This window comes from Apodemus sylvaticus, chromosome 18, assembly GCF_947179515.1.
Source record: "Apodemus sylvaticus chromosome 18, mApoSyl1.1, whole genome shotgun sequence".
Lineage (NCBI taxonomy): Eukaryota > Metazoa > Chordata > Mammalia > Rodentia > Muridae > Apodemus > Apodemus sylvaticus.
The window spans coordinates 44451160-44463671 of NC_067489.1; the positions used below are offsets into that span (position 1 = coordinate 44451160).

General features: G+C 42.4%; 1 protein-coding gene across 1 annotated transcript in view; it reads left to right on the plus strand.

Annotated features, from left to right (window-relative positions):
- Enpp6 (ectonucleotide pyrophosphatase/phosphodiesterase 6) overlaps positions 1-12512 on the plus strand; it is a 104345-nt gene that overhangs the window by 74375 nt on the left and 17458 nt on the right. Inside the window, exons 4-6 of the mRNA XM_052162694.1 lie at positions 3310-3451; positions 3855-4034; positions 10467-10604. Coding sequence (XP_052018654.1) covers positions 3310-3451; positions 3855-4034; positions 10467-10604 — 460 coding nt within the window. The remainder of the gene's footprint in view (positions 1-3309; positions 3452-3854; positions 4035-10466; positions 10605-12512) is intronic.

Genomic DNA, 12512 nt, shown 5'->3' on the forward strand with positions numbered 1-12512 from the left:
TTTCGAATCTGATAAACAGCCTTGGAGAAACCAGCCCTCCCTACAGTGCACTACAAATACACCGCAACACAATGGGCAATGAAATGAAGAGACCTGGGTGTATTTCATTAAACTGCAATGCCACAGTAAACCTTGCTTTAGTTTAATACCAATGTATTAAGTGGGGTTTTCCAGCACATGCAGGGCCCGTGCTGGAAGTGTGGACTACTAAAAAGATGACATAGCGAGTAAACCAGCACATCTGGAATGCCTAAGATGCACATCTGGAATGCCTAAGATGCCAGTACATAAAGCAGATAAATGTGGAGGCTTATGTGCAGGACAGACTTTATGGTCGGTTTCATTCTGTTCAGATGCAGTGATGGAGGGAGAGCCCAGAGCCCTCCCAGCCGTGGACCATGAGCAAGTTTTTCAGCATATGGATGAAATCATATTACCTATTACTAACTTCTCCCCACCACCTACACACTTGTGGGGCCCCAGAGGGACCTTTCGTACCTGACCATGTATAGCTGCAGAGGCAGTTTGAATTAGTCATTCTCACATTACCGTGTACGAATAATGATACCATTTGTGAGAAAAATCTAAATACTAACATAACCCAATCCGTACTGTGGAGGAGGGTGGTAACGGGGCTTATTAATGAAGGGTCAACTTGTTTTGTTCTAAAAAGAGAAAAGAACATTTGACTAACAAATTTCACTTCGCTCAAAACCAGAGTTTTCCCAGGGCTGTAAATGAGGTTCACCCCAGAGTGCTCAGTAGAACAGTAATGGGCACGTGCCCATAAAGAAGAGAATGCCTGGCAGAGGCTGCTCTGGAGTCTCTTCCCTAGTTCAGAAGATGGAGTAGATGCGGATGGACATCCAAAGGCCTAATTTACATTTTCAAGTTTCAGCTCTGACTCAGAGATCTTCCAGGGAGCGAGAAACTTCTAGAACCCTCTGAAGTCTGCTTCTTCATGTGCAAATCTGTAAATGCTTTTCTGTGAGGACATTTGTCCCTAAAGCTCCAGGACTGGAAACAGTCAACCCACATGTCACAGAGTATCTAGGAGACAATGAGGATGTCTCCTAGCGTCCTTTCTTGTAATGTCCTTTCTTGTCCTTTCTTCTGGGAGTTAGTGGGAGTCATATAACAGAGCAAAGATTTCCAAAGGTCACCCGGGCTGTATGGAATGGATCTCCTTTGTCGTGGGCTATTGTGTTGACTCTTAGCAATAACCGTGGTCATGTTCTAGGGACCTGGGCTTAAATCCTGGCTTCATCTTGTGATGCCGGCAAATGTATAAAACTCTTGAATTCTGGAGCTTATCCAGCATGCATGTGGTCCCGAGTTTAACACCCAAAACCATATAAATGCAGCCGAACAGCTGAAATCCCAGGACTTGGGAGAACTGGAGGCAGGAGGATCAAAAATTCAAGGTTGTCTTTGTCTATATGAGTCAAAGCCAGCCTGGAATCTATGAAGACCTGTCAATGATGGTGGTGGTGGTGGTGGTGGTGGTGGTGGTGGTGGTGGTGGTGGTGGTGGTAGTGGTGGTGGTGGTGGTAGTGGTGGTGGTGGTAGTGGTGGTGGTGGTAGTGGTGGTGGTGGTAGTGGTGGTGGTGGTGGTGCAGCAACATAGTGCACAGCCATGGTCAATAGCCCATTTAGGGAGACAACACTTAGCTGACCATTGTTGTTGTCTCTTACTGTGCACAAAATGTTGAACTTGAGTTGAGATACCATGGAGAATGAATGTTCCTGATGTAAAAGTGTCTCATAATCTAGAGAGAAGCGTACACCTAAAAAGGCTTAGCAATGAGCATTAAGTCTTGGGAGCACACTGCAGGGTCATCTGGCCTGACCTCAAGACACCAGAGGAAGCTTCCTGGAGGAGGCAAGAGCTGGCACATGTCTGAATGGAGACTGTGTGACTCGGACCAAGGAAACTAAGCTCTCTGAGCATTAGGAAGACGTTTCTCTCCTGGAGAATGGCAAGACCCAAGGCCCTGCCAGCTCAGAGATTACACTCTTCCATTGCTCATGCTGGCAAGGTCATATCAAGGGGAAAGATGATGTGCATCTGTGTGTCTATGCATCTGTCTGTCTGTGCTTGTGTGTTGTATACAGATGTACTTAGAGTAGTGTTTTTACAAGAGAAATAAGGCAGGTTGACAAGAATACTACCTCTTATAGAGGTCTAAGCAGAGAAAAGCATTTTTCATTTCTTTTTTTTTTAAGCTTTATTTTTTTATTATATATAAGTACACTATAACTGCCTTCAGACACACCAGAAGAGGGCATCAGATCTCATTATAAGTGGTTGTGAGCCACCATGTGGTTTCTGGGATTTGAACTCAGGACCTCTGGAAGAGAAGTCAGTGTTCTTAACCGCTGAGCCATCTCTCCAGCTCATCTTTCATTTCTTAGCCCTTGGCTCACTGGGATGCTATCACAACCATCATTGTGACCATCACCATCACTCCCATCTATTTTGGATACTTGATTGGAGGATAGGCAAAGCCTACCCTTGTGGAGATAAGGTCACAGAGGGAAGTGCTGTGGGAAGGAAGGAGGGAACATCCTCTGGAATTCTCTTCCTTCTCCCCATAAGTGAACCACCCCTGGTTTTGTTGCTAGCTGTGATCATTCTTACGCCAGTACTGGGGGTTAAACGGATTGGATTTTCACCATCAATGCTTGCTCTGGGGAGGGTTGGAATTCATAAAAGTGCAGGTACTTTAAGTACTTACTGTCCAAATGAAAGGTAGCCTGTCACAGGTCTCCATACAGCACATGGCTGGGGTGTGTCTGCTGATGTCCTATCCTAAGGATTAATTTATTTATAGCTAATAAAGTTGCTGTGGTGACACTGTTTTCATTCTTGCCAGTCAGAGCCACAATCTAGCATTTGATTAGGATGCCCTTAAAGTACCTCAAAAAAGATTTCAGTAGTTATTTAAAGCGCTGTATCTGGTTTACTGACTTCTCAGTTATGGTAGACTAGGAGAAGGGATTCATAAGGACCATGATCTGGATCTTCTTACATCTCTCCACTTTTGTGGACTTGGAAGCCAATACAGTATTGGCCAGGAGAATGGGTGACCAACAGATACAACCTCCAAATCTCATCACCAAGCTGCTCCGCACCAGAAACCTTGAGTCCAAGATCTGCCCACCTAATTTACATGGAAATGTGGGGTTTGACTGGTTCACTGGGCAGATTCGGGGGCTCTCACACCTTCATAGAGGGTGATGCGTCCTGAGGAAGCCATCTGACAGAAACCTCCCTCATCTGTGGCTTTCTCATTCCCTTCTCTGCAGGAGTGGCCGAGCGGACCTAGCAGCCATCTACCATGAACGTATCGATGTAGAAGGTCACCACTACGGCCCCTCATCTCCTCAGAGAAAGGATGCCCTCAAAGCTGTGGACACTGTCCTGAAGTATATGATCCAGTGGATTCAGGTGACCCAAAGCAAGGACAAGTGACCTGGTGTCTTCTCCTGTCTTCTCCTTCATTGCTTCCAGTCCCCTCACTCTTCCTTCAATGATTCTTTACTAAGCCAACATGACACTCTTCTTTCTTCAGAGAGTACTTTTCACATAGGCACCAACTGACTCCTTGGTACATGAGTGACCAGTGGGATTTAACTGATCTAGATGTATATTGCCTGGCTGGACTAGAGAGCAGCTAGCTTCTTAGAAATATTAAGAAGTCTATTGATCAGCTTAGCCCGGATATAGGAGTCAAATATTGGTTCCAATTGTAACAGTCTCCCTTCTTTAATCTAGTTTAAAAACACCTCTCCACAAGAACTTTGTATGAAATTTCACCACTGTGATTAACTGCCTGTATCCACTCCCACAGGACCGAGGCCTGCAGCATGACCTAAACATCATCCTCTTCTCAGACCATGGGATGACTGACATCTTCTGGATGGATAAAGTGATTGAGCTGAACAAGTACATTAGCCTGGATGACCTGCAACAAGTGAAAGACCGAGGGCCCGTTGTGAGCCTGTGGCCAGCCCCAGGAAAGCACTCTGAGGCAAGGCACAACATGGCGGAGGGGAGGGGACATGGGCCCATTGGCCTCTAGTGCTTTGTCGCCTTCCTAGAGTTTTCATAATCAACAATGGACAGGGTTAGGAGCATGGACTTTAGTGTCAGGTGACCGAGCTTTCTACTCACTTAGCAAGTGACCTCTGTGAAGTCGTTCATTGTCTGTTTTACTCCATAATGGTATCTACCTGCACTGAATGTAATGATCACTTCATGAGACCCTTTAGAATGACGCTGTCACTCCGATCTGCCTGCAGTTCCTTTTCACCAGGATAGGGATACAAACATAATGATGAGAGATGCAAGGGCTCATCTTTAACAGCCGCTCCTCTCGGGTTCTGATCCCAGCTCGCTTATCAGCTGTGTACAAGGCGATGACAAGTCTGGCCCCTCTGCCCTCTGCATGTGAACATGGCAGTGAGACTGAGCTGTCCTGAAATCCACGGGTGTACACAGATGCAGGCTGAGACCACAGCAAAGACTACGTATGTGCCACTCCTGGATATCACCACTGAATGAGTATGATCCCCAGGGTGCCTGGTTAAATTCCTAGAGTGTGTGGATGAAGAACAAAAGTCCCTTTCAGGAGGGAATCAATACCCTGTGTTTACGCTCTCAAAAAGACACTTCCGGAGGACCCTGCTATACCTCTCCTGGGCATATACCCAAAGGATTCCCCGGCATGCAGTAAAGACACATGCTCGATTATGTTCATAGCAGCCTTATTTATAATAGCCAGAAGCTGGAAAGAACACAGATGCCCCTCAAAGGAGGAATGGATACAGAAAATGTGGTATATTTACACAATGGAATATTACTCAGCAATTAGAAACAATGAATTCACAAAATTTTTAGGCAAATGGTTTGATCTGGAAAATATCATCCTAAGTGAGGTAACCCAATCACAAAAGAATACACATGGAATGTAATCTCTGATAAGTGGATATTAATTAGCCCAGAAGCCCTAAATACCCAAGGCACAAATCGCATAACAAATGACTCCCAGGAAGAAGTATGGAGAGGGTCCTGATCCTGGAAAGGATTGATCTAGCATTGGAGGGGAATATAAGGACAGAGAAAAAAAGGAAGGAGGTGATTGGAGAATGGATGGAGAGAAGAAGGTTTATGGGACATATGGGGAGGGGGTATCTGGGAAAGGCGAAATCATTTGGAATGTAAACAAAGAATATAAAAAATAAAAATATTTAAAAAAAAACAGTACTCAGCGCTGACAGTGGATGGCAAGGGTAAGAAGGGACAGGTGACACTCTTGGGTGACAACTTAGTGCTCACATTCATCCCCTCCCAGTGCATGGATACTGCTTCTGTCCACTCCCAGGGGGGAGGATATGAGCCAGGAAGTCACCTGTCTTTTGAGAGGACAATGCCAGACACGGGGGAGCCAGGAAGAGCCGGGGACTTTTTCCTTCCTTCCTCTTCATGCCACCAGAGCAGTTGCCTATGAACAGTTGTCATTAGCCAGAGGGTCCTGGTGGAAGCCGGGGTCTGGACTCTGTCCCATAGGCCATCTCACCACCACCTTGCTCGCCCTCAGTTGAAGCCTTTTGTCAACATCCCTGTGGCTCTCAGCCTTTCCCCATCCACTAGGGAAATGGTGCTTTTTTTTTTTCTTCCTTGAGCTCCACAGCTGTGAGATGAAGTTTACATAGTAACCAACTCCCTAAATATGAAAACGGAAAGAATATGTTACACGCTGGCAGGTCCTTGGGACACAACTCTGTCTTCCTGGCAAGGAAGATCATCTTTGTCCCAATTTGGCACTTAGGCATGTGACACCTCCAGAATGCTTGGGTGGCAACACTCCTGAGCTGGAAAGAGCATCTTCCAGCAGGATTTGCATGCAGAGCGTTGCCAACAGTTGCTAGCAGTTGGTAATGGTTCAAAAGTAGGGGCTGTATTTGGTGACAGTTATGTCATGTGATGGACACAACAATAAGCAAGACCTGTTGTATGTCAGCAGATTTTTCACTTATCCAAAATAGTTCTGCATTCTCCGTACATCTTTTTAATCAAATATGAAAAATTAATTCATGGAGCTATCAATAACTCTCTACTCAGCAGCCTGAAGACTATTTTAAAGATGTGAGTGAATAATGCCTCTAATAAAATTAGAAATGAAGATTAAAACACAATTTTATGTTCATTTATATTAAAGAATATATGTCTGATTTGGCTAAAAGCCAGCAAACCAATGTTAGCAGGCAGACTTTAATTTTAGCCACAAATGTTTAAGCCTGTGCTAAGTATTGGAAGTGTGTATAGACTTTACAACTTCGTTGTGAAATTAGCAGTGTGGTTAGTAATGAATTCCTAGTGCTTTTAAGATTCATGTATGGTAAGAGTCACCACAAGGTACTTTATACTGTTTGTGGCTATTGAGAAGGGTGTCATTTCCCTAATTTTTTTTTCAGCCTGCTTATCCTTTGAGTATAGGAAGGCTACTGATTTGGTTAAGTTGATTTTATAACCTGCCACTTTGCTGAAGTTGTTTATCAGCTGTAAGAGGTCTCTAGTGAAGTTTTTTGGGTCACTTAGGTAGACTATCATATCATCTGCAAATAATGATAGTTTGACTTCTTCCTTTCCAATTTGTATCCCTTTGACCTCCTTATGTTATCAATTGCCCAAGCTAGTACCTCAAGTATAATATTGAAAAGATAAGGAGAAAGGAGGCAGCCCTGTCTAGTCCCTGATTTTAGTGGGATTGCTTCAAGTTTCTCTCCATTTAGTTTGATGCTGGCTACTGGTTTGCTGTATATTGCTTTTACTATGTTTAGGTATGGGCCTTGAATTCCTGTTCTTTCTAAGACTTTAAGCATGAAAGGATGCTGAATTTCGTCAAATGCTTTTTCAGCATCCAATGAAATGACCATGTGGTTTTTTTCTTTGAGTTTGTTTATGTAGTGGATTGCATTGATGGATTTCTGTATACTGAACCAACCCTACATCCCTGGAATAAAGCCTACTTGATCATGGTGGATGATCATTTTTATGTGTTCTTGGATTCGATTGGCAAGAATTTTATTGAGTATTTTTGCATCAATGTTCATAAGGGAAATTGGTCTGAAGTTCTCTTTCTTTGTTGGATCTTTGTGTGGTTTTGGTATCAGCGTAATTGTGGCTTTGTAGAAGGAATTGGGTAGTGTTCCTTCTGTTTCTATTTTATGGAATAGTTTGAAGAGTATTGGTGTTAGGTTTTCTTTGAAGGTCTGATAGAATTCTGCACCGAAGCCATCTGGTCCTGTGTTTTCTTTGGTTGGAAGGCTTTCTATGACCCCTTATATTTCTTTAGGGGTTATGGGACTGTTTAGATGATCTATTTGGTCCTGATTTAATTTTGGTATTTGGTATCTGTCGAGGAAATTGTCCATTTCCTCCAGATTCTCCAGTTCTGTTGAGTATAGGCTTTTGTAGTAGGATCTGATGATTTTTTTGAATTTCCTCAGTTTCTGTTGTTATATCCCCCTTTTCATTTCTAATTTTGTTAATTTGGATACTTTCTCTGTGCCCTTTGGTCGTCTGGCTAAGGGTTTATCTATCTTGTTGACTTTCTCAAAGAACCAGCTCCTGGATTCATTGATTCTTTGTATGGTTCTCTTTGGGGTGACTCTTACCAAACATGTGAAAGATCTGTATGATAAGAACTTCAAGACTCTGAAGAAGGAAATAGAAGAAGACCTCAAAAAATGGAAAAATCTTCCATGCTTATGGATCGGCAGGATTAATATAGTTAAAATGGCCATTTTGCCAAAAGCAATATATAGATTCAACGCAATATCCATCAAAATCCCAACTCGATTCTTCATAGAGTTAGAAAGAGCAATTCTCAAATTCATCTGGAATAACAAAAAACCCAGGATAGCTAAAACTATTCTCAACAACAAAAGAAATTCTGGGGGAATCAGTATCCCTGACCTCAAGCAATACTACCAAGCAATAGTGTTAAAAACTGCATGGTATTGGTACAGTGACAGGCAGGCGGATCAATGGAACAGGATTGAAGATCCAGAAATGAACCCACACACCTATGGCCACTTGATCCTCGACAAAGGGGCCGAAAACATCCAAAGGAAAAAAGATAGCCTTTTCAACAAATGGTGCTGGTTCAACTGGAGGTCAGCATGCAGAAGAATGCAAATTGATCCATCCTTGTCTCTTTGTACTAAGCTCAAATCCAAATGGATCAAGGACCTCCACATAAAGCCAGACACTCTGAAGCTAATAGAAAATAAACTGGGGAAGACCCTTGAGGACATCAGTACAGGGGGAAAGTTCCTGAACAGAACACCAATAGCATATGCTCTAAGATCAAGAATTGACAAATGGGACCTCATAAAATTACAAAGTTTCTGTAAAGCAAAGGACACCATCAAAAGGACAAATCGGCAACCAACAAATTGGGAAAAGATCTTCACCAACCCTACATCAGATAGAGGGCTAATATCCAATATATACAAAGAACTCAAGAAGTTAGACCCCAGAAAACCAAATAACCCTATTAAAAATGGGGTGCAGAGTTAAACAAAGAATTCTCACCTGAAGAACTTCGGATGGCAGAGAAACATCTTTAAAAATGCTCAACTTCATTAGTCATCAGGGAAATGCAAATCAAAACAACCCTGAGATTTCACCTTACACCAGTCAGAATGGCTAAGATTAAAAACTCAGGAGACAGCAGGTGTTGGCAAGGATGTGGAGAAAGAGGAACATTCCTCCACTGCTGGTGGGGTTGCAAATTGGTACAACCACTCTGGAAATCGGTCTGGTGGTTCCTCAGAAAACTGGGCATGTCACTTCCGAAAGATCCTACTATACTACTCCTGGGCATATACCCAGAGGATTCCCCAGCATGTAATAAGGATATATGTTCCATTATGTTCATATCAGCCATATTTATAATAGCCAGAAGCTGGAAAGAACCCAGGTATCCCTCAACAGAAGAATGGATGCAAAAAAAATGTGGTATATATACACAATGGAGTACTATTCAGCCATTAGAAACAATGAATTCATGAAATTCTTAAGCAAATGGATGGAGATGGAGAGCATCATACTAAGTGAGGTAACCCAGTCTCAAAAGATCAATCATGGTATGCAGTCACTAATAAGTGGATATTAGCCTGGAAAACTGGAATACCCAAAACATAATCCACATGTCAAATGAGGTACAAGAACAGAACCCCCTGGTTCTGGAAAGACTCGGTGTAGTAATATAAGGCAAAACCAGAACAGGGAAGTGGGAAGGGGTTGGTGGGAGAACAGGGGGAGGGAAGGGGGCTTATGTGACTTTTGGGAAGTGGGGGGCTAGAAAAGGGGAAAATCATTTGAAATGTAAATAAAAAAATATATCGAATAAAAAGAATAAGATTCATGTATGGGTAGGAGATAATCTTGAAGTCAAGTTAATGGAGTCCATATCTTTTCTGATTTTGGTGATATTTAACATCAGTCAGGCCACTTTCATTATTGCCACTTAATTTCAGTGTGTGGAATCTTGACAAATAACTTTTATAATGTGTTCACTAATCACTGACTACACATAAAAGAATTATCAGAAAGGTTCCAAGTGGTAGGGGATAGTGCTATAACAGACACCCCATATTTGATAGAAGCAGAATGTTGGTATGACCTATGGTCTCCTAAAATGTCTTCCCAGATCTCATGAGCTTTCTGCCCGCTCAAAAAAGCCACTAAAAAGTAACCATTTCTTGTATGGTTGTGTGATTACTTGAGTTTTATACAATAAGACTCTCTGCAGTGTTTCCTACTCAACATTCTATTTGCTCAAACTGAAATCCTTGAGAGTCTTCTATGCATCTGTGATGGTCTGATAGTTGCATCTATCTTTACTGCTTTCTAGAGTATTGTCCCAGAACTACAGTAGTAGTTCTGTACCTCTGCCATTGTTATCTCTTAGCTGTGTCTTTTCTGCTGTATGTCTGGGCTATTTTGTACATGTATGTCTACAGGTGCACACATGATAGAGATTTCCATTGTATTCCCTACAGGTCCAAGTCTTATGTCAGAGGGCATATAGATCTTTTATCTTCCTGGATAATGACAACTTGCTTTGTGAGTTACACAAAAGTCTCTCAAAAGGTGCCATACACCTTTAATGGTAACATTGGGGAGGCAGAGACAGGCTTAGCTCTGTGAGTTCAAGACCAGCCTGATCTACATAGTGAATTCTAGGCCAGTAAGGAATACATAGTAAGACGCTATCTCATTTTAATGTAGGTCATATATATATGTACATATTAAATATACACATATAATACATATATATGAGAATTTAGATAGATAGATGATAGCTAGCTAGCTAGATAGATCTCTTATTTCATGATCTAACATGTACTTAATTAGTGTTCAAATAGCTCATTCTTGGTTTTCTTTGTAGATATATCACAAACTCCGCACAGTGGAACACATGACCGTGTATGAGAAAGAAGCCATACCCAACAGGTTCTATTACAAGAAAGGGAAATTTGTCTCTCCTTTGACCTTGGTGGCTGATGAGGGGTGGTTCATCGCAGAGGTAATTATAGAACACATGACATTCCACTCATTGTTCCAATTCTATCCACAGCCCACAGGTAAGTGCCAGCCATCGAGATCTTTTCTCATGGGTGTGTTTTGCTTCCTTGTCTAGAAAAATCAAAAGGTTGGAGGAGATGTCTAGGTGAGCACAAGCTTTAGACACAAATTTAGAGTTGCGATTTAGACTTCATGGCTGTTGGTATTGTACATTGTAATAAATAGGCCTTAACTCAGTCACGAAAGCTTCCATATAACCTGTTCAGCTGAAATCAGAACAATTACTGTGATCTAAAGCTGTCACCCAGTAGAAAGCCAGGAGATCCCCCACCCATGAGAGAACTGTTTAGAAAACAGAACTGTGTGGATCCAGGCACCCAAAGCATCAGCTGGTTTTTACAGCAGAGACTATGTTTCATATAGGGGCTGATCCCTAATTTGCCTCAGGCCTGCGTGTCTTCCTCCTCATCCTGCAGGCTTTAAGCTCAGCAGTCCCTTGAATTCACATATGGTACTTATGAATGTCCTACCTTCCAGGGGAATCTATGATTGGACTGAGGGTATAGTCAGTTCCGGAAGAGAACGTTGCTTCAGACATGAGCTCGTAGGTGGGTTGTACTTAGATCAGACTGCAAGGTGAGAGGAGTACTAAGTCGTGGAAGCCAGTAATGCCTAGGACTCAAGACTAGTAAATAATATACCAGAGAGGACTGGTTTCTCATTGCTGGGAACAGGCATTTGGAAAAGTGAGTAGATGGCCAACAAGCATGAAATGATGAGATTCTGCGGCATGAACTTCAGTTATCCAGCAGGACTGAGTCATTCCAGAGAGAGTCGTTTGGTCGCCATGAACTGAACATGAGGCAGATCTTGTTAAAACTACTGGCAACGGAAGACAGAGGCAAGCCAGGTTTACACGCTGTTTATAGGTGCTCTATGACTGAAGCAGAGGGAGGAGGATGGAAGCCCCAGGCCAGCCTGAGCTAACTAGAGAACTTTTTAGTAGACATCTAGAGACAAAAGAATTCCAAGGGCCTCCTTCTTATACCATCTCTTCCAGGAACTAAAGTGTGACTCTCTGTCATTCTGTTTACAAGGACTAAGTGAGGAGGTATTGTAATCTATGGCCTGGCTATATACCATCAGCACTCTCTCCCTTTCTCCCATCTCTGTCACACACAAAAGCAATACAAAATAATGATGAGAGTACAATCAATTTTATACATGCCACTTATGGCATGTATAAAATTGTGTTTGTAGTATACAAACACAAATGTTTTCCAAGGTCCTTTCCAGAGTACAACTGCAACCCAATTAGAAGCTCGCTAATGTCGGTGCATTGAGACCTCCCAAGTCACAGCAAAAAACTTACTTTTTGTTCGTCTTTTGTATTATTAAATTCTGGTGAAGTTCTGAGGTTCTGTTAGTAAATAAATTTATGAGAATTAAGCCATAGAGGACCACTAACTCATGCTTTAGCATGACTGTGAGTATCTATCATTTGCTTTCCTATGCTTAGTTCAAGTGCTGAGGGGTTGACAGGCTATGGGGCAGTTTGGGATAATTTGGTGTAAACAGGCTTAGGTAGGGGAGTGGCAAAGCCAGAGATCACTGTGGAGAGGAAGGACAAATAATGAGGTGCCATCACAATTCCAGTGGGAAATATCTTGGGTCCTGGAAGTCATTCCAGACAAGAATGGAAGCCTTCTGATGGGGGAAGGGAGATTTCTTCCATTTTGATAGAGGTTCTTCTCATAAAGGAAATATGGTATCCTGTTGTAGCACATTCAGGAAAAAGATGTCTGTCTTCACGCATGATGAAAACAGTCCCAGGAGACTTGAGGGTATGAGTTGAGATGTGCTGGGTTATAAGTCATGGGATATTTGCTTTTTTTTTTTTACGTTTATT